Genomic DNA, 18176 nt, shown 5'->3' on the forward strand with positions numbered 1-18176 from the left:
TTTATTATCTCACCCTTTTCCAGGGTTTGGAAGTTTCCTGGGGAGGACAGGGAACAACAGGGGCCTAAAGGATGCCTTTTGTTATTAATATTAATAATGTCTAGTTTTACATGATTACACCCATATAAACTATATTGGATTGCTTACTGTCTCAGGGAGGGGAGAGGGGAGGGAGGGAAGGATAAAATTTGAACTCAAAACTTTTTTTTTAAATGTTAAAAAGTTGTCTTAACACATAATTGGGGAAAAAATAAAATATTCTTTAAAATGTTAATAACATTTACATATTGTTTCAACCCTATGAGGTATGTAGTATAAATACTGTTAACATCATTTCTTAAGTGAAGAAACTGGAATTTAGAAGGGTTATGTGACTGAGTTAAGTAATTAAGTGATCTTGGTCACACCTTGGGTCTTGGTTGAGCCTGCATGGGGTGGAATGAGAGGGATCGGGAAATTTCTCCTAAAGACCTGCCACACATACATGGCCCTTTTTCCCTCCTCTCCTTCCTGTTTCCTTACCATCCTGCCCATTGGTTACCAGCTCAGGGATGATGGCACTCTTCCGTGTTGGGGAGGCCCAGAGCTGCCCTAATGGGGAATCCCAAGGGGCCTTCCCAATGTCTCATCAGCTTTGTGCTCCCATGCTTTCCATCCTCATCCTGGCCGCGGTTGAGCCCCTGGAATCAGGGTGAGAGCCTGGCGAACGGATGAGTGGAAAACATGCTGAAAGCCAGTCCCTCAGTGCTAATGACATCCAGGCCTCCTCCATTCAGGGTACGGCAGCCTGTGTGGCCTAGGTCTTGTCTGCTACAAATTAATGAGGTACCTGCAGGGTACTAATTAAACAGTGAAGCCAAACAATGCTGCTTGCAGAGGTCCAAGAGTCCAGTTCTGGGGTGCCCAGGAAAGCAGGGATGGAGAGCTAAGGTTCCTTGAAGGAGAAGGTAGAGAGGACCTGGGAGAATTCTATCCCCCTCCATCTACACCCTACCCAAATACCATGATGGAGTTTTAGACTGGGGGGTGGAGTGGTGAGAGTTCCTGAGGCCTCTTCCTAGTGGTACCACTGTGACCATTGGTAAATCACATCTCCCCTCTGGGCCTGTTTCTATGTATAATAATGAGAGTCAGCCTTGCCTCAGAGGAGCAGAAGGACCTTTGAGCTTTCCAGTTCCGCCAGACTACTGAGTTAGAATCGAAAGGGTTCTTAGAGGTCACATAGTCCAACCCTTTATTGTACAGATAAGAAACAAGGGGAAGTGATTCTCCCAAAGTCACACTGATAGTGACCAGCCAGGCTGGGCTTTGTGCTCAGGTCCTTCGATTCCAAATCCAGAGCTCTTTCTACTGTACTGGAAACTAATACCCTATAATGCCCGGAAGCTCAACTTCCATTTGATGTTTGTGATGTTCAGCAACTAATTATTTTTTTAAAGGGGTTTCATATATTTATTTATTTAAGAGGGGAGAAAGGCAAGGCAATTGGGGTTAAGTGACTCACCCAAGATCACACAGCTATTAAGTGTCAAATGTCTGAAGTCAGAATTGAACTCAGGTCCTCCTGACTCCAGGGCCAGTGCTCTATTCACTGTGCCACCTAGCTGCCCCAACGACTAATTATTAAACACATACCATGAGTAAGGCACTCTGAAGAGGGTTTAACTGTAGGTGGAGAGGGCCATGGCTGATGGGTGGTACGTCTCTGGGCTAGAAGTCACTGGATCCATACTTAGCCAAATGTTTTTAAGGTCCCCACTGTTTCCTCCTCAGGGTCCTGGAGGTGCCCTACGCCTACCAGTGCTGTGCTTATCGCACCTGTGCTGGCTACTTCAAGGGTCCTGGCCGGTGGGAGGCTGAGGACGGTCACACGGATGAGGAAGAGGCCATGAAGAGGCCCCCCGGTCTCCTTGGCAGTCATACAGAGAGCCACTGTGAGTGAGCTGGGGAGCTGGAGATGGGACTTGTGGGGAAATGGCTGTGGGAGAATGAGTCAGGGGACACACTGAAGGAAGGGAGGGAGGCTCTAGAATCTGGGGAGGAATTATTGGACTTTGTCCAGTTGAGGGAAGAATATCGGTGCCCCTCCCCTTCCTCACCCCAAAGGAGAAGAGCTGCATGATGGTCTCAGTTATCCACAAGTGGCTTAGCTGTTGCCAGTACTGCATGCCAGGGTGCCTTCCATTGAAAGGGGTTTTGTAGGATTCAGAGCTAGAAGAGACCTTAAAAACCCATTTACTTCAGGGATTCTTAACCTAGAGTCTTTAAGATTTTGATAACTATTTCAATATGATTAATTTCTTTTGTAATTCTTTGTATTTTATCGTATGCATTTAAAACATCATTCTGAGAAGAGGTCCATAAAGTTTCCTAGAGTGCCCAAGGAGTCCATGATATAAAAATGGTTAAGAAACCTTACTCTGGTCCATTTCCCTCATCTTACAAATGTGGAAGCAGGCCCAGGGAAGGTCACACAGGTAGTTGATAGCAGAGCCCATATTTGTACCCAGACCCCTTGATTCCAAACCTAGAGCTTTCCCCATCAGATCAGGCAAGACTCCTCTCCTATTCCCACCACTGTGGGTCTGCATACTTAAGGAAAACAGACTCATTATAGTCTCAGCCTGAGCCAAGTGAATTAAATTACATCTACTTCCCCCTCCTCCCAAAAAGTACAGAAAACCCAAACAACAAGCTCCTATCACATACAATATATTGCAGAGCCAAATAAGAAAAAAAAAGCCAATTGTTTGCTGTTTGCGATGATTTGTGTCCCTCCTTCCTGTTCCTTATCAAGCATCTTCTGGAGTTGATTTTACTGCATAGTAACTATTCTTATCGGAGATAATGGAGATAATGCAGTGGATGGTGATCACAGTGAGAGCCTTTTAGGGCAAGTCAGAACTCTGCCTTTGGAGTAGTTGGGATGAAAGGAAAAGTTGGGTGGGGCCAGGGAGCTCCGGAGAAGAGAATGGTTCAGAACCTTTTCATTGATTGGCCTCCGAGATCAAAGTCAGGCCTTTTCAGCCAGTTGTTCAATGACTTGAGAAAGTGTTCTCCCTCGGGAGGTAAGTGATGCTGCCAGGCAGGGAGCTTCAGGAGGGAGGGGAAATGGGACTTTCTCTCTTGAGTTTGGCTTTGTTTTGTTTCTGGACTTCTCTCCCCTCTCTTTGTGATAGCAAAAAAAAAAAAAAAAAAAAAAAATCAAGCTCGGCACAGAACAAATGCGGAGATAAGATGATTTAAGGAAGAGAAAAATGTCTTTTCATTGAAGAGCATGTACTGGTGCATAACATGATTGCGAAGATTGTTGAGAGAGGAGAGATGGGGGGAGAGAGGAGTGGAGAGAGGGAGAGAAAGGGGAGAGAGGAGAGAAGAGAAGAGAAGAGAAGAGAAGAGAAGAGAAGAGAAGAGAAGAGAAGAGAAGAGAAGAGAAGAGAAGAGAAGAGAAGAGGAGAGGAGAGAAGAGAAGAGAGAGGGCGGGAGGGAGACAGAGAGAGAGAGAGAGAGAGAGAGAGAGAGAGAGAGAGAGAGAGAGAGAGAGAGAGAGGGAGGGAGGGAGGAAGGGTGTGGAAAGCACTTTAAAATGTCCTTTGTTGTTAGTTCAGAGTTCCTCCCTGGGCAGTGTTGGAGGGAGGGAGGCAGGACCCTTGTCAGGCAGGAGCCCAGCCTCTCTGGCTCTAGTCCCAGCAGACGGCTGTCCACGGGAGGATTTTCCGGATGTCTGGTATACACTCCCTCGGGGGGCTGGAAAGAGGAGTGGAAACTTTCCTTCCCTAAGGGAAACTTTCCACCAGTTCTAAGCTCTGTAGTAGAACAACAGAGGTTCAAGCTCCCCGGCTCCTTGCTTCCTGTAACGGGAGCTGGGGTAGAGGCCTGGAGCTTCCTGGGAGAGCTAATGAGCCTCTGGAAGAAGGGCCCAGAGCTGTCACTCCAGCCAGATTGGATTTCCTTCCTGTTGGAGGAACCGTTACTTAACACCTAGGCTGTGACTTTCCCATTATACTCACTTGTGTTTCCTTCATGCCTTTGGCTTCCAAGGATTGCTGAGCCCATTGCAGGGGTGGGGAGGGGGGAAGGGTGGTGGTGGTGGGAAGACAGGAAAGGAGAAGAGAGAAAAATGAGTGTGGATAAGGACTCAGAACACACCTTTGGCCTGTACCTCCTAGACTCCCCAATAAAGAGAGAACTTTGGTGTCTCTTAGTGGGGTTATTAATAGACATATCAGAAGAGGAGACCAGGGCATAGGAATAACTGAAAATTCTTCCTTAACCTGAGACAGCTCCTTCTCCTTGGGTAGAAATGGGGAGGGGTGCTCCTTCGAATGGGAATAACCGGACCCACTTACATAGGAAAGAGATGTAAGACTCAGCTAGAGAGACAAAGACAAACACTTGTAACTTTCTGCACAGATGGGCAGGGCACCCTGCCATAGATAATCCACATTTCAGCTATTGATTTTTGAAAGCCCCTTTTCTTAAATACTCAAACACAATATACTCTGTTTTGTAGCTGACTTACGTTCCCGCTAATATTTTACATGGGCTGACAATATCATTCAATAGAACCCTACCCCTAAATTCATGCTGAGTCTTCAGAGTGGTGGGGCTGTGGGGGCCAACTTTCCACCTGCTGCAGAGGTCCCCTCCACAACATCGCTGACAAATGGCCATCTAGCCTGTGCGTGGACACTTTCAGTGACAGAAATAGCATTACTTTTCAAAATAGAATTTAAATTTTTCTGACAGCTTGAATTGTTAGAAAATTCTTCCTTAGACTGGGCTGAACTCTATCTCCCCAGAACTACCAGCCGCTGGTCTTGGTTTTGCCCTCTGAAACAACACAGAAAAATTCTGATCCTTCTTCCATTCAGCAGCCCTTCAAATATTTTTGGACAGTGGACCCCATCTCCACCCAGTCCTCTCTTCTCCAGGCCAAACATCCAGCTCCCTCAGTCATCCCTTACATGACATGGTTTGGAATGCCCTCTCCATTCTGATCGCTCTCCTTTACATACGCTCCAGTCTTCAGAGTTCCTCATAAAATGGGATATTCAAAGCCAAATATTCCAGATGTGGTCTGACCAACCCAAAGTCCAGAGACCATCACTTCTATTCTTAAAGGCAGACTTTATTCTCCCAAGGGCACTCTTCCACGGTGACTTCCAAGATTACTTCCCCGAATAGCTTGATGGGTTATAGAGTACTGAGCCTTTGCTGGATTCTGTGAACATCTCCCTAAGGACAGTGTAGAAGTGTGCAGATACTTCATTGAGACAAATAAGGATATCTCACGAATGAAGTTTGGTCAACTCATTTCCTCTCAACCAGAGACAGCTAAGTGGTACAATGTTGGACTAGGAGTCAGGAAGACCGAGTTCAAATCTTGCCTCGGATGCTTTCAAGTTGTGTGACCCTGGGCAAGTCACTCAACCACAATTTTCCCATCTGTAAAATGGAGATAGTAATAACACCTACCTTACAGAGTTTCCGCGAGAATAAAATGAGATGACCAATTTTGTAAACTTTAAAGTTCTGTGAAAAGTGTCTCCAAAGCCTAGGTGCTCTGATAACTTTAAACTACATGTAGGCTTTGGGGACATCTTGTATAAATGCTAGCTGTTATCATTATCATGATTTTTTAATCAGCAGTGGCATTGTGGGTAGGAAGGCCATAGTGGATAGCATCCAAAGTCCTAGCTACAAGTCTTGCCTCTGAAAAGCGGACATAAATGACTGGAAGCCACTTAACCTCTCAGTTCCTGGGCAACTCTAAGAATGTAAATTGCTGACTTATTTTGACAGAGGAAGTTTCCCACATCAATTAGCTCTTAGACCTAGACAACAGAAATTGTGCAAAGCATTGTAGTAGGCCCTGGGCATACAAAAACATACACAAAAATTAAATAAAACGTAATGTACAAAATAAATTAAAATGTTACAGAAATAAATAATATTAAAGTCTGTCTTCAGGGAGCTTATATTCTCCTGTTGGTATACAATATGACCCCAAATAAATGATAAATACAAAATCTATACTCCAAGTCATTTCAAGACTCAGCAAGAACTATTAACTGGGGATGGGAGTGGAGGTGAATGTTGAGTAAAGAAAAGATCCTGATTAGGAAGGACCACCTATATAAGGGCATGAAGGTGGGAATGGTATGTTTCCACAACAGCAACTGGGCCATTTTGACTGGAATGGAGAAGACCGCAAGAGAAGTAAGGTGAACTAAGACTAGACCAGTAGGTGAGAGCCAGAAGACACTTTCAATGTCAGGTTGAGGAGTTTGTGTTTCATCCTTGAGGCATTGGGGGCCATTGAAGATTCATGAGAAGGGGAGTAACCCGGTCAGATCTGTTTTAGGAATATTATTTTGGCAGCAATGTGGAGGATGGATTGGAGAAGGGAGGCAAGTTAGGGGACTCCAGGCAAAAGGTGATGAGAGCTTGAGCCAGTGTGGGGAAAAGGTGAGGGGTAGAAAGGAGGGATGAAAGTGAGAGGGCTGGAAGAAGAATCATTTGATGAATTGAATTAAGGGTCATTCGGCTGGAGGGCCGAGCAAATACTAAGGGATGGATAAAACTTGGCTGGGCTTAACACTTATTGAAAAGAACTCAGGAAGTAAATAGTTCAGTTAATTGAGAGATGTTGATATGCCTGAAGATAGAAATGAATGGGGGGAGTGGGCCGGGGGTTGCTAGAGTCACAGAGTAAGAAGTGTTGGATGGAATTAATCTGAGAAGACCTTATAGAGGTAAGTAGGGTTTGGAGCAACAGGGTTTGAAAGGGAAGAAGAGAAAAGGTTCAACTGATACCAGGACCTAGGGCTCTAACACACCGGCTCTTTTCCTATCCCAGATGACCTTGACCTGGATGAGTTCCAGCTGGAGATGGAAGACTCCAAAACACACTCGAGCATCCAATGCAATCCTAGCCCAGGTGAGACAAGAAACTTGTCATGGTAGTAGGAGCAGGGTGGGGGGTGGGGGTCAGAGGAAATTGTGTGTTCCTAATGTGTAATTAGGTTACATGTAAATGTGTAATGTGTAAGCTCCATTAGTATACAAAGTCTTTGAGAGCAAGGACTGTTTTTGCATTTTTGCCTTTCTTTATCTCTAGGGCATAATGGTGCCTGGCAGCATTTAATAAATGATTATTGATTGAATGATTAACCTTAGTCAGGCTTGCTTTCCTTGGCATATATTTTGCTCCATGCAGGCCCCTTATTTTATCATGTTAATATAAATAAATATAAATGTACAAACATATACATCTATCTATCTATCTATCTATCTATCTATCTATCTATCTATCTATCTATCTATCATCTATCCATACTTCTCTTAAGCATCTCCCAGAAAAACACTCAAAATTAAGTTAGTAGAGCACCAGCCTTGGAGTCAGAAGGAACTGAGTTCAAATGTGACCTCAGACACTTGACACACTTACTAGCTGTGTGATCTTGGGCAAGTCACTTAACCCCAATTGCCCTGCCTTCCCCCCTCCCAAAAAACCCCCAAGAAGCTCAATCTAATTGGGAAGACAAAAATTAAAAAAAAAAAGTTAAGTAGTCCATTTTTATCAGGTTGCGTCTTGAACCCTTGAACCCTTACCCTGAAGGATGGCAGAGAGTCCACAGTGACTCTTCTGGATTAACAAATCATTGGTTACTCACCCAAGGTGAGCAGAGATTATGCTTTGGGAGGAGTCCTAATTTCATTGGTTTAGGAGAGGAAGCCAAGTCACTTTTTTCATGATTACTCAGGCTCTCTTAGTTTAAGACCTTCCACTGGGGAGAGATAGAATGTCAACTACAGACTCATACAATATTCTTGGTCAGTCAAACATATATCGAGTATTTACTGTGTGCTAGGCACTGTGCTAAGTGCTGGAGTAGGCAAAGGAAGGCAAAAACAGCCCCATCCTCAAGGAGTGTGTATTTTAATGGAGGATTAACAGGTAAATAATTAGATACATTCAAGACCTGTACAAAGAAGATGAAAGGCAATCTGAAGGCACTTGGGGGACCAGGGAAGAAAGACTCCTGCAGAAGGTGGGCTAAAGCAAGAATCTTTGTCTATGTTTTAACTCAAAGAATCATGGGATTTTAAGAAACTTTTAAAATTTCATCAAGACCATTCCCTTACGTCCATGTTGTATGACATTCAAACTGTCCTGGAAAGATTTCAGTCAGCATCCTTCCTAAAGCTCTCCAGAGAAGACCCTACAAGATCTCTGGGTAACGCACAGTTACAAAGGATTCCAACCCGGAAGGACAATCATTAGTATGAATGACTCCCAAGTACAGCTTCCCTCTTTATACAGATGAGAAAACTGAGGTCCACAGAAGTTCCCAGACAATAAGTGGTAGCCAAACCCAGGTCTTCCATCTCTCAATCTAATGGTTTCCCACCATGCTGAATCTTCGGTTCTCCTTAATTCGATCCAAAATCATTCCTCCTGCAATTAAAGCCCATTTTTCTCAACCTCTGCCCACTGCAATTTTTAAATATGCACGGAGTAAAGAAAAGGTACCCAACCTTGGGAATAGACTACCAGTTACCCTACCCAGCTAAGCACATGATGTCTGGAGCTGGAGGTGCTGGATAATCTTTTAAATCCCAGACACCAGCCCATCCCCATCTTCCCATGCCTGCTCTTGCCCTCCCAGTCACAAGCTTCCTAAACCCCCTCCCCACGTGGTCATCTCCCTACTATCGCCCCAATACACCTGCCAGGTTAAGCTCCAGCTCCTGCCTTTAGAGCAAAGCTCCTAGGTTTTGGCAGCACAGCGCCTCCTAGTGCTGGTGTGGGGTCAGTACATGTATCCTAATGGAGAAGGGGAAAAGCAGCTGTTCTTTTTGGCTCCAGTGGCAATCTGAGGTTTCACACCCCTGCCACTTCAGTTTCCACCCTTGCCCCAGGTCGGAAGGAGAGGGGAAAAAGGGATGCCGAAGGACCAAATCCTATTTGCTATTTTAAAAATGCTCCCATAGTCCCATGGCACAGTAGAAAGAGGCCATGGAAACCATTGATGATGGTACCTAGCATTTATATAGTGCCTACTGTGTGCCAGGTTCTGGGCTAAGTGCTTTACAGATATTGTCTAATTTGATCCTGCTGTATAGGATGAAATACAATGCTATGTTTGGAGTGAGATGGCCTGGGTTCAAACCCTGCCTCTTAATACCTGTGTATTGGCCAAGTCATTTAATCTCACAGAACCTCATTTTGAGGATGGACTAGATTGACTTCTAAGGTACCTTCCAGTTCCAGATCTCTTATCCTAAGTCTTAGGTGTCCTTGAGGGCAGAGACTGACCTCTCTCTTCCCCCTGAAGACTAGGAGGGAAGGACCTGGGCTTCTCCCAGTTTAGACTGGGAACTCCCTGTGGGCAGGGACTGTTTCTCCTCTGTCATATTGGGAACTTCTTCCTCAGTGTTGCCCACCCCCCACCCCTGCACATCTATAGAAAGAGGGAAGTTGTACTTGGGAGTTATTTCTACTAAATGACTGCCTTAAGTAAACAGTGAGTGCTTAATAAATGCTTGTTGGATGACTGGCTGACTGATTGCATAATGAGGCTCAGGTCTAGAGGCTGACTGCTTGATTCTCCCTGCAGGCCCCTTCAAGCCGTGTGAACACCTGTTGGAGAGCTGGGGGATCCGCCTGGCTGTGTGGGCCATTGTCCTGCTCTCCGTGTTGTGCAATGGCTTGGTCCTTCTGGCCATCTTCGCAGGCGGACATGCCCCTCTTTCCCCTGTCAAGTTTGTGGTGGGAGCCATCGCTGGTGCCAACACCCTTACAGGCATTTCCTGTGGCCTCCTGGCTTGTGTGGACACTCTGACGTTTGGCCAGTTTGCCCAGTACGGGGCCCGGTGGGAGACAGGCCTGGGCTGCCGGGCCACAGGCTTCCTGGCCGTCTTTGCATCCGAGGCCTCCGTGCTGCTGCTCACTCTGGCTGCTGTCCAGTGCAGCATCTCCATTTCCTGTGTCCGAGCGTACGGGAAATCCCCCTCACTGGGTAGCGTCCAAGCTGGTGCCCTAGGCTGCTTAGTACTGGCAGGGCTGGCAGCAGCCTTGCCTCTGGCCTCAGTGGGTGAATATGGAGCCTCCCCCCTCTGCCTGCCCTACACCCCTCCTGAGGGCCGCCCAGCAGCCCTGGGCTTTTCTGTGGCCTTGGTCATGATGAACTCCCTTTGCTTCCTGGTGATCACGGGGGCCTATATTAAACTGTACTGTGACCTGCCCAGGGGAGACTATTTGGATGCCGTGTGGGACTGTGCCATGGTGCGGCATGTGGCCTGGCTCATCTTTGCCGACGGGCTCCTGTACTGCCCCGTGGCCTTCCTCAGCTTCGCCTCCATGCTCAGCCTCTTCCCGGTCACCCCAGAGGCTGTCAAGTCTGTCCTGCTTGTGGTGCTGCCCCTGCCCGCCTGCCTCAACCCTCTCCTCTACCTCCTCTTCAACCCCCACTTCAGGGAGGACCTGCGTCGCCTGCGCCCCCAGGGAGGGGTCCCCAGTCCTCTGGCTTATGGAGTCGCAGACGAGCTGGAGAAGAGCTCCTGTGATTCCACCCAGGCCCTGGTTGCCTTCTCTGATGTGGATCTTGTCTTGGAAGCCCCTGGGGTGGTCCACCCCCCGGTGCTGGAGGCCTACAGTTTTCCCAAAGCGACCCTTGTCTCCTGTCAGAGGCCAGGTGTCCCCAGGTTAGAGGGTGACCATTTCATAGGGCCTGAGAGTGGCCGGCTGGGAGGGCCTCAGGTCCACCCCACTGATGGAGAAGTACTGCTGGGGGCAGAGGGGGTCACGCCAGTGGGGGGCTTCCGGCCTCCTGTCCCAGCCTTTGCCTCACATCTATAACCACCCCATCCTCTTCCTCTTCTCTTCCCTCCTTGTTCCCCTCCCCACCACCTCTCCATGTACAATTGCTGCTTATTAAATAAATAAATAAATAAAAACCAACAAAGGTAAATTGTATGATCCATACCAGAGTGCCCCAGTCCTCAGCTTCCGGGATCTCTTCCCTGCCAATGGTTATCATTACCCATTGGTTCTCCTCTTAACCTGCCTGGGGCCATGAAGAAGAATCCCAGGGAAAGGGCAACTTGTCTGATGGGAAGAAATGAGGAGAGTGGAGATTGGGGAGAGGATGGATGGGTGAAAAGGTCAGAGGTTAGAGATGGGGCCAAAGGAATTCTTATATCCCACAGCATACAGTGACCTCCTAGGATCACAGGATTGGAGCTGGAAGGGCCTGTAAAATCAACTAGTCCAAGACTTTTTGGGTCATAGACCCTTTAGACAGTCTGGTGAAGCCTATGGACCTCTACCCAGAAGAATGTGTTTAAATGTGTAAAATCAAATGCATAGTATTACAAAGGAAGACAATTATATTGAAATGAAGATGAGACTTTTTTTCTACCCAAGTAAATGGACCCCTTAATATCTGTCCATGGACCAGGTTATGAACCCCTGATCTAGTCCAATCCCCTCCCCTTTTAAAGTCAACAAGCTTTTATTAAGCATTGTTTATGTGCCAATCACTGTGCTAAGTGCTGAGATACACAGAAAGGAAAAAAAAATAGGTGCTGCCCTCAAGGAGCTTACAATCTAATGGGGAAGACAACATGCAAGGAACTATCCCCTTTCCTTTTTAATTTGCCAGTGAGGAAACTGAGGCCTGGAGATGAAGTGACTTGTCTAAGGCCATACAGCTAGAAAGTAGCAGAAGGAGGGAGAGAGAGGAAAGGGAGAAGGAGAGGGAGACAGGGAGAGAAGGGGAGAGAAGGAAGGAAGGAGAGAGAGAGAGAGAGAGAGAGAGAGAGAGAGAGAGAGAGAGAAGGAGAAGAAGAAGAAGAAGAAGAAGAAGAAGAAGAAGAAGAAGAAGAAGAAGAAGAAGAAGAAGAAAAAGAAGGGCAGAGAGAAGAAGAGGGAGAAAGAGAGACAGAAAAGGGAGGGAGAGAGAGAGGGGGGAGAGGGAGGGAGAGGGAGAAGGAGGGAGGGAGAGGGGAGGGGGAGGGGGGAGAGGGAGAGAGAAAGGGAGAGGGAGAAAGAGACAGAGAAAGAGAGAGAGAGAGAGAGAGAGAGAGAGAGAGAGAGAGAGAGAGAGAGAGAGAGAGAGGGAGAGAGGGAAAGAGGGAGAGAGGGAGGGAGGAGAAAAGGAGGGGGGAGAGAAAGACAGAGAGGGGAGAGGGAGAGAGAGAAGGAGAGAAAAAGGGAGGAAGCATCGGACTTGGAGTCAGGAAGACCTTTATTCAGATTCCCTCTTAAAATAATGTTTTAAATGCATAAAATGCACAGAATTAGAAAGGAAACCAATGATTGAAATGCAGTTATCAAAATGTATATGTGTGTGTGTGTGTGTGTGTGTGTGTGTACATGTATTATGTATATTTTAATTCACAAGCCCCAGGTTAGGAAATCTTGCCCCAGGGCATCAGAGCTGAGACAGTAAATTCACATGTCCTGACTCCCAGATCTTCTGTGATGATTTCCTCCCTCTCATAGCTTCAGAGCTGGAAGAGATTTTAGGCTTCACCTGTTCCAACGTCTTCATTTACAAGCAAAGAAACTGCAGCCCAGAAAGGTTAAGTGATTTGCCCAAGACCACACAGGAAGTACGTGGCAGAATTTCCACCCACATTGCCTGACCTCTTCTTTCCTCTTTCCCTCATTTGATTTGATTCAACTTAATTCAATTCATAAAATTGCAGAATCTCAGGAGTTGGAAAGGGTGTCACAGGTCATTTAGTCCAGCCCCTTTACCCAGCGAATGAACAGCCTCTGTTTAAACACTTCAATTAGGAGGAACTTTTAAACTCCCTCGGCAGTTCATTCCAATTTCATTTAATTTGCTTAATAGACTAATAGGATGTTAGAGCTGTTAAGGAACTGTGGGGCTCATCAAGTTCAAAATCTCCATTTTGCAGATTAGGAAAGAAATACCTAGAGCTTTTAGGCGTAATAATACTAACAGCGAGCATTTATACGGCACTTAGCCAAATGTTTTATTAATAACAATAATGATAGTTAACATTTACGTAGTACTTACTACATGCCAGGCACTGCGCTAAGCACTTTCCATACATTACCTCATCTGGTCCTCACAACAATCCTGGGAGGCAGGTGCTATTATTATCTTCGTTTTACAACTGAGGAAACTGAGGCAGACAGAAGTTAAGTAACTTGCTGAGGATCACACAGCTGGTCAGTGTCTGAGGCTGTATTTGAACGCAAGCCTCGCCGAGTCTAGGCCCGGTGTTCTATCCACTGTGAGTCCCCTAGCTGCCAAGTCACGCAGGTAATGTGATTCCATTAAATTAGTCAATTATTAGAAGGATCTTGTGGGCCTAGCCTTTTCAGGCACTGACGAAGGGAATAGAGAAGACATAGAATGCTATTCAGACCAAGCTAACACATAGGTAGAAGAGGCAATCGCTGATATGTTCAATTTGAGGGTCCAGGAAGGGGTCCACAAAAGGGTCATCCTTTCACTACAAACAAACAAACCTCCGTCCTCACTCTTTCACAGTGCATAAAACTCCGCTATCAGAGGAAACTCACCTTCTTGGTGTTCCTCATGCATAGCCTCCCATTGGCCTTCACATTGGCTGCCCTATGCGCACTCTTTCTTCACCCCGGCCTCTTGGAATCCCTGGTTTTCTTCAAGGTTTCTTCCTGAGGCCTTTTCTGTTCCTCCCAGATGCTAGTGCCTTCCCCTCACATCAATTTGTGATTATATTGCATATACCTGTCCATCTATGTACATGTACGATATATGCGATTGGAACATGTAAATTCAAACACAGCCATCTCACAGGAGGGATCAATGGGTGTCTGGTTTGGGATCTGGCCCACCCCTCTCTAGGGACTAAGACTGTAATTTCCTTTTTTGTGGGAAGGAAGCAGAAGGAGGGCCGTAGCTGGGAGCTAACTCCTTCACTTACTCTTCCCCTAAAGGGGGTACTCGGCTAGAATTGGAATCTAAGGATATAATACTTTGGGGAGCACAGAATCAACACCACTGATTGCTCTCAAGGGGAGGATAGAACTTAGCTTGCATTTTCTGGCTGAGCTCTTTCCTTCCAAATACTAATTACACAAAAGACCATCACTGATGACTAATCTGGCTTTTTTTTTTTTTTGTAAAATAAGCAGTAAATGGAAATGGGGAAGTCATACAGATGAGACAAGATCAAAGTATATACAAGGGTAAATGGGCTATGTCCTGGAATGAGATGAGATCTCAGTTCAAAACCAGAGAGAGGAGGTCTCACTGAGGGGGAACCCTACTCTCAGCAGACTCTAGGGTTGCAAAGGACATGTTGGGGTTTGGCCTCCCACACCATTCAAAAGTCTGCCCTTGCTTTTCCCCACCATCTTCTTTGAAGTCCTCCTATGATCTCTGAAAAAATCCCTTCCTTCCCCACCCCACCTCCAAAGGTCTAGGCTCAACATTCTCTCAGCTAGTGAAGAGTCCCCTCCTCACCTATGTGCAGCACAAGGCTGTTCTGCAGGGCAGCACTCTTTGAGTGGGCAGAGGTGTTACACATATGTCCTAAATGCTTACTGATGAATGAACTTATTCTTTCTCTTTTCCATCTCAGCTTCTTTTAAAATGAAAATCTCCCTAAGAATGGTAGCTCTTCAAACTATTGTTATCGGCCTTTAATACCCTGCTGTGAATGAGTTTATTAGATTCTGCCCTTAGAAAACCAGAGTTTTGATTGGAGGGTGGAGGAAGATTAGAGATGATTTTGGAACTTTGATACCACAGTAGAATTGGGAGAAAGGAAAGCAGGCCTGGATAGAGTGACACAATAGATAGCAGACAATACAGGTGGGAGAACCTTGAAAACAAACTCCATTTACTCCCTCTCATATGTTATTGGGGAAAAGATAGACATATGAGAAGCAATTAGAAATGGTTACAAAGCAGACACGAGCTTAATCTCTAAGCCTGATGTTTGTGTAAAGGAGATAGCCGGTGAGTGGAAGACAATATGGCTTTCCATTAATTGAAAATAAAAATGGCTAGCTAGCATTTATATTTAAAGTTCTCAAAGGGCTTCACAAATATAATCTCATTTTATCCTCACAACAACCCCAGAGAGGCAGGTGCTATGATTATCCCCATTTTACAAATGAAGAAACTGAGGCAGGCAGAGGTTAAATGACTCATCTAGGGTCACACAGCAAATAAGCATCTGAGGCTAGCTTTAAACTAAGGTCTTCCTGGCTCCAGGTCCAGAGCACTGCACCAGGTAGCTACTCTTTTAAAAAAGTAAAATTAAATTTAAAAATGTTTAAATTTAAAAAAATTTTAAAAACAAAACAAAACTTCAAGCATGACCAAAGAGGGATGGTGAAAAGACACTACTTTATCTTGGTACTAAATATACATACATACATATATGTATATATATATATATATATATATATATATATATATATATATATATATATATTCAACATAATTGTCATTGTTACTGGGAATGAATGGGGAATTTTTAAAAATATGTTAAGTGCACAGGATTTAAAAGACACCTTTTATATTTTTAAATTATTATACATATGCAGTGTAATGACATAAAATTAAAAAAAGAAGTAAGGTAGCTGTCCCGTGCTGTGGACAGCCCAGCTCACTTAGTTCTGGGTTGCCATCACCATCCTAAGCAAGCATCTGTGGTATAGGAAGCCCTCCTTCTCAGACCCATTACCATATATATCTTTTGTCCAATGCCACATATGTCTGATGAACAACCCCTACCTGTCTTCTAAAGGTATTTGGAGTGTTTCTCACCGTGGGGCACAGGGTCTCTCTTCTCCTCACGGGTTGATGTTAAGTAGCATGTCAAAGGTCACACAGCACAGCCACTAAACGGCCATGCCAAGATTCAAATCACAATGTTAAAGCTGAGAGGGAAGTCATTTCCCTTTTCCCCCATCTTGTGGTAAGGGCCCAAGCTTCTTAAGAAGCCCAGAACTCAGATTAAAAGTTAATATTCAACAAGGGTGGGGAATAGGGTAGGTGCAGGGTAAAAGTTAAAAGGTGCCAGTCAGGACAGGGAGAAAATTCACCTGGGAGTGAGTGGCCTTTCTATGTTTCCAGGAAAAAGATGCCAAGCCAGCCCAGGCTTGCCTCGAGCCAGAACCAGCCCTAATTCAGATCCAGCCCAACCCATCCCAGATAACATATGCTATAGAGAAGAAGGGTAAGAAAGAACACTAGACCTAACATCATACGATTATGGAATGAAAGCTGGAAGAAATCTTAGAAATCATCTGATCCAACCCCCTCATTTAACAGAAAAAACAGAGGCCCAAATAGCAGTGAGCCGCCAAGCTGGGATTTGAACTCACATTCTGTGTGATAGAAGACTGTCAAATTAATATTCCTTGTGGAAATATGCTTAATATGATTGTACATTATAGCCTATCTATCTTGGGGAGAGGGGATGGGAAGGAGGGGGAAAAATTTGGAACTCAAAATCCTGTAAAAGTGAATGTTGAAAACTAAAAATAAATTTAAAAAAGAAAAAAATTAGTATTCCTGAAACACAAATCTGACCTTGATGCTCTCAATTCTTCCTATTTTTTTTAAAGAATAAGATACAAAATCTTCACCCTGGAATTTAAAGCACTTGACAATTCACCTGCCATCTACTTTTCCCAGACTTTCCATTCCAGTTGTACTGGCCTGCCGTCTACAAAGGTGCTGCCCCTTTTTATGGATTGCCTTTCTGCCTCATACGATCCCAAGCTTCCTTCAAAGTACAGGTCCCTAGCCCAACAGCAAGAGACAGAAAGAGAGATTCCATTTAAAATTACTGTAGACATTATAAAATATTTGGGAGTCTACTTGCTAAGACAAACCCAGGGACTATATAAACACAATTACAAAACACTTTTCGCACAAATAAAGTCAGGTCTAAATAATTAGAAAAACATCAGCTGCTTGTGGCTGGGCCGAGCTAATATAATAAAAATGACAATTTTACCTAAATTAATTTACTTGTTTAGTGCCATACCAATTAAACTACCAAAAAATTATTTTATGGAGTTAGAAAAAATAACCAAATTCATCTGGAAGAACAAAAGGTCCAGAATATCAAGGGAATTAATGAAAAGAAATGCTAGGGAAGGTGACCTAGCCATAGCAGATCTTAAACTGTATTATAAAGCAGCAGTCATTAAAACTACTTGGTACTGGCTGAGAAATAGAGTGGTGGATCAGTGGAATAGGTTAGGTACACAAAATGCAGTAGTCAATGCCTATAGTAATCTACTGTTTGATAAACCCAAAGACTCCAACTTCCGGGATAAAAACTCACTATTTGACAAAAACTGCTGGGAAAACTGAAAAATAGTATGGCAGAAACTAGGCATAGACCAATATCTCACACCACATATCAAAATAAAGTCAAAATGGGTTCATGATTTAGACATAAAGGCTGATACTATAAGCAATCTGGGAAAGCAAGGAATAGTTTACCTGTCAGATTTATGGAGAAGGGAAGAATTTATGACCAAACAAGAAATAGAGAGCATATTGAAATGCAAAATGGATAATTTTGATTACATTAAATTGAAAAGTTTTTGCACAAACAAAGCTAATGCAACTAAGATAAGGAGGGAAGCAGAAAATTGGGAAAGAATTTTTACAACCAGTATCTCTGATAAAGGCCTCACTTTTAAAATATACAGAGAACCAAGTCAAATTTACAATACAAGTCATTCCCCAATTGATAAATGGTCAAAGGATATGAACAGGCAGTTTTCAGAGGAAGAAATTAAACATATTTATAGTCATATAAAAAAATGCTCTAAATAACTATTGGTTAGAGAAATGCAAATAAGAACAACTCTTAGGTACTATATCTCACCTGTCATATTGGCTAACATGACAACACAGGAAAATCATAAATGCTGGAGAGGATGTGGGAAAACTGGAATACCAATGCATTGTTGGTGGAGTTGTGAACTGATCCAACCTTTCTGGAGAGCAATTTGGAACTTTGCCCAAAGGGCTATAAAAATGTGCTTACCCTTTGACCCAGCAATACCACTTCTAGGGCTGTGTCCAAGAGAAATCATACAAGTGGGAAAAGGACCTTTTTGTTCAAGAATATTTATAACAGCTCTTTTTGTGGTGGCAAAGAATTGGAAA

The 18176-nt window shown here is 44.4% G+C and overlaps 1 protein-coding gene across 1 annotated transcript in view; it reads left to right on the forward strand.

The window, feature by feature from the left end:
• The window catches only part of LGR6 (leucine rich repeat containing G protein-coupled receptor 6), a 159603-nt gene extending 148736 nt beyond the window's left edge, over window positions 1-10867 (forward strand). Inside the window, exons 16-18 of the mRNA XM_036756744.1 lie at window positions 1774-1934; window positions 6863-6943; window positions 9627-10867. Of these exons, the coding sequence (XP_036612639.1) occupies window positions 1774-1934; window positions 6863-6943; window positions 9627-10867 (1483 nt within the window). The remainder of the gene's footprint in view (window positions 1-1773; window positions 1935-6862; window positions 6944-9626) is intronic.
• The last annotated feature ends 7309 nt before the right edge of the window (window positions 10868-18176 follow it).

The sequence above is a fragment of the Trichosurus vulpecula genome, chromosome 4 (assembly GCF_011100635.1).
Source record: "Trichosurus vulpecula isolate mTriVul1 chromosome 4, mTriVul1.pri, whole genome shotgun sequence".
In the NCBI taxonomy this organism is placed as follows: Eukaryota; Metazoa; Chordata; class Mammalia; order Diprotodontia; family Phalangeridae; genus Trichosurus; species Trichosurus vulpecula.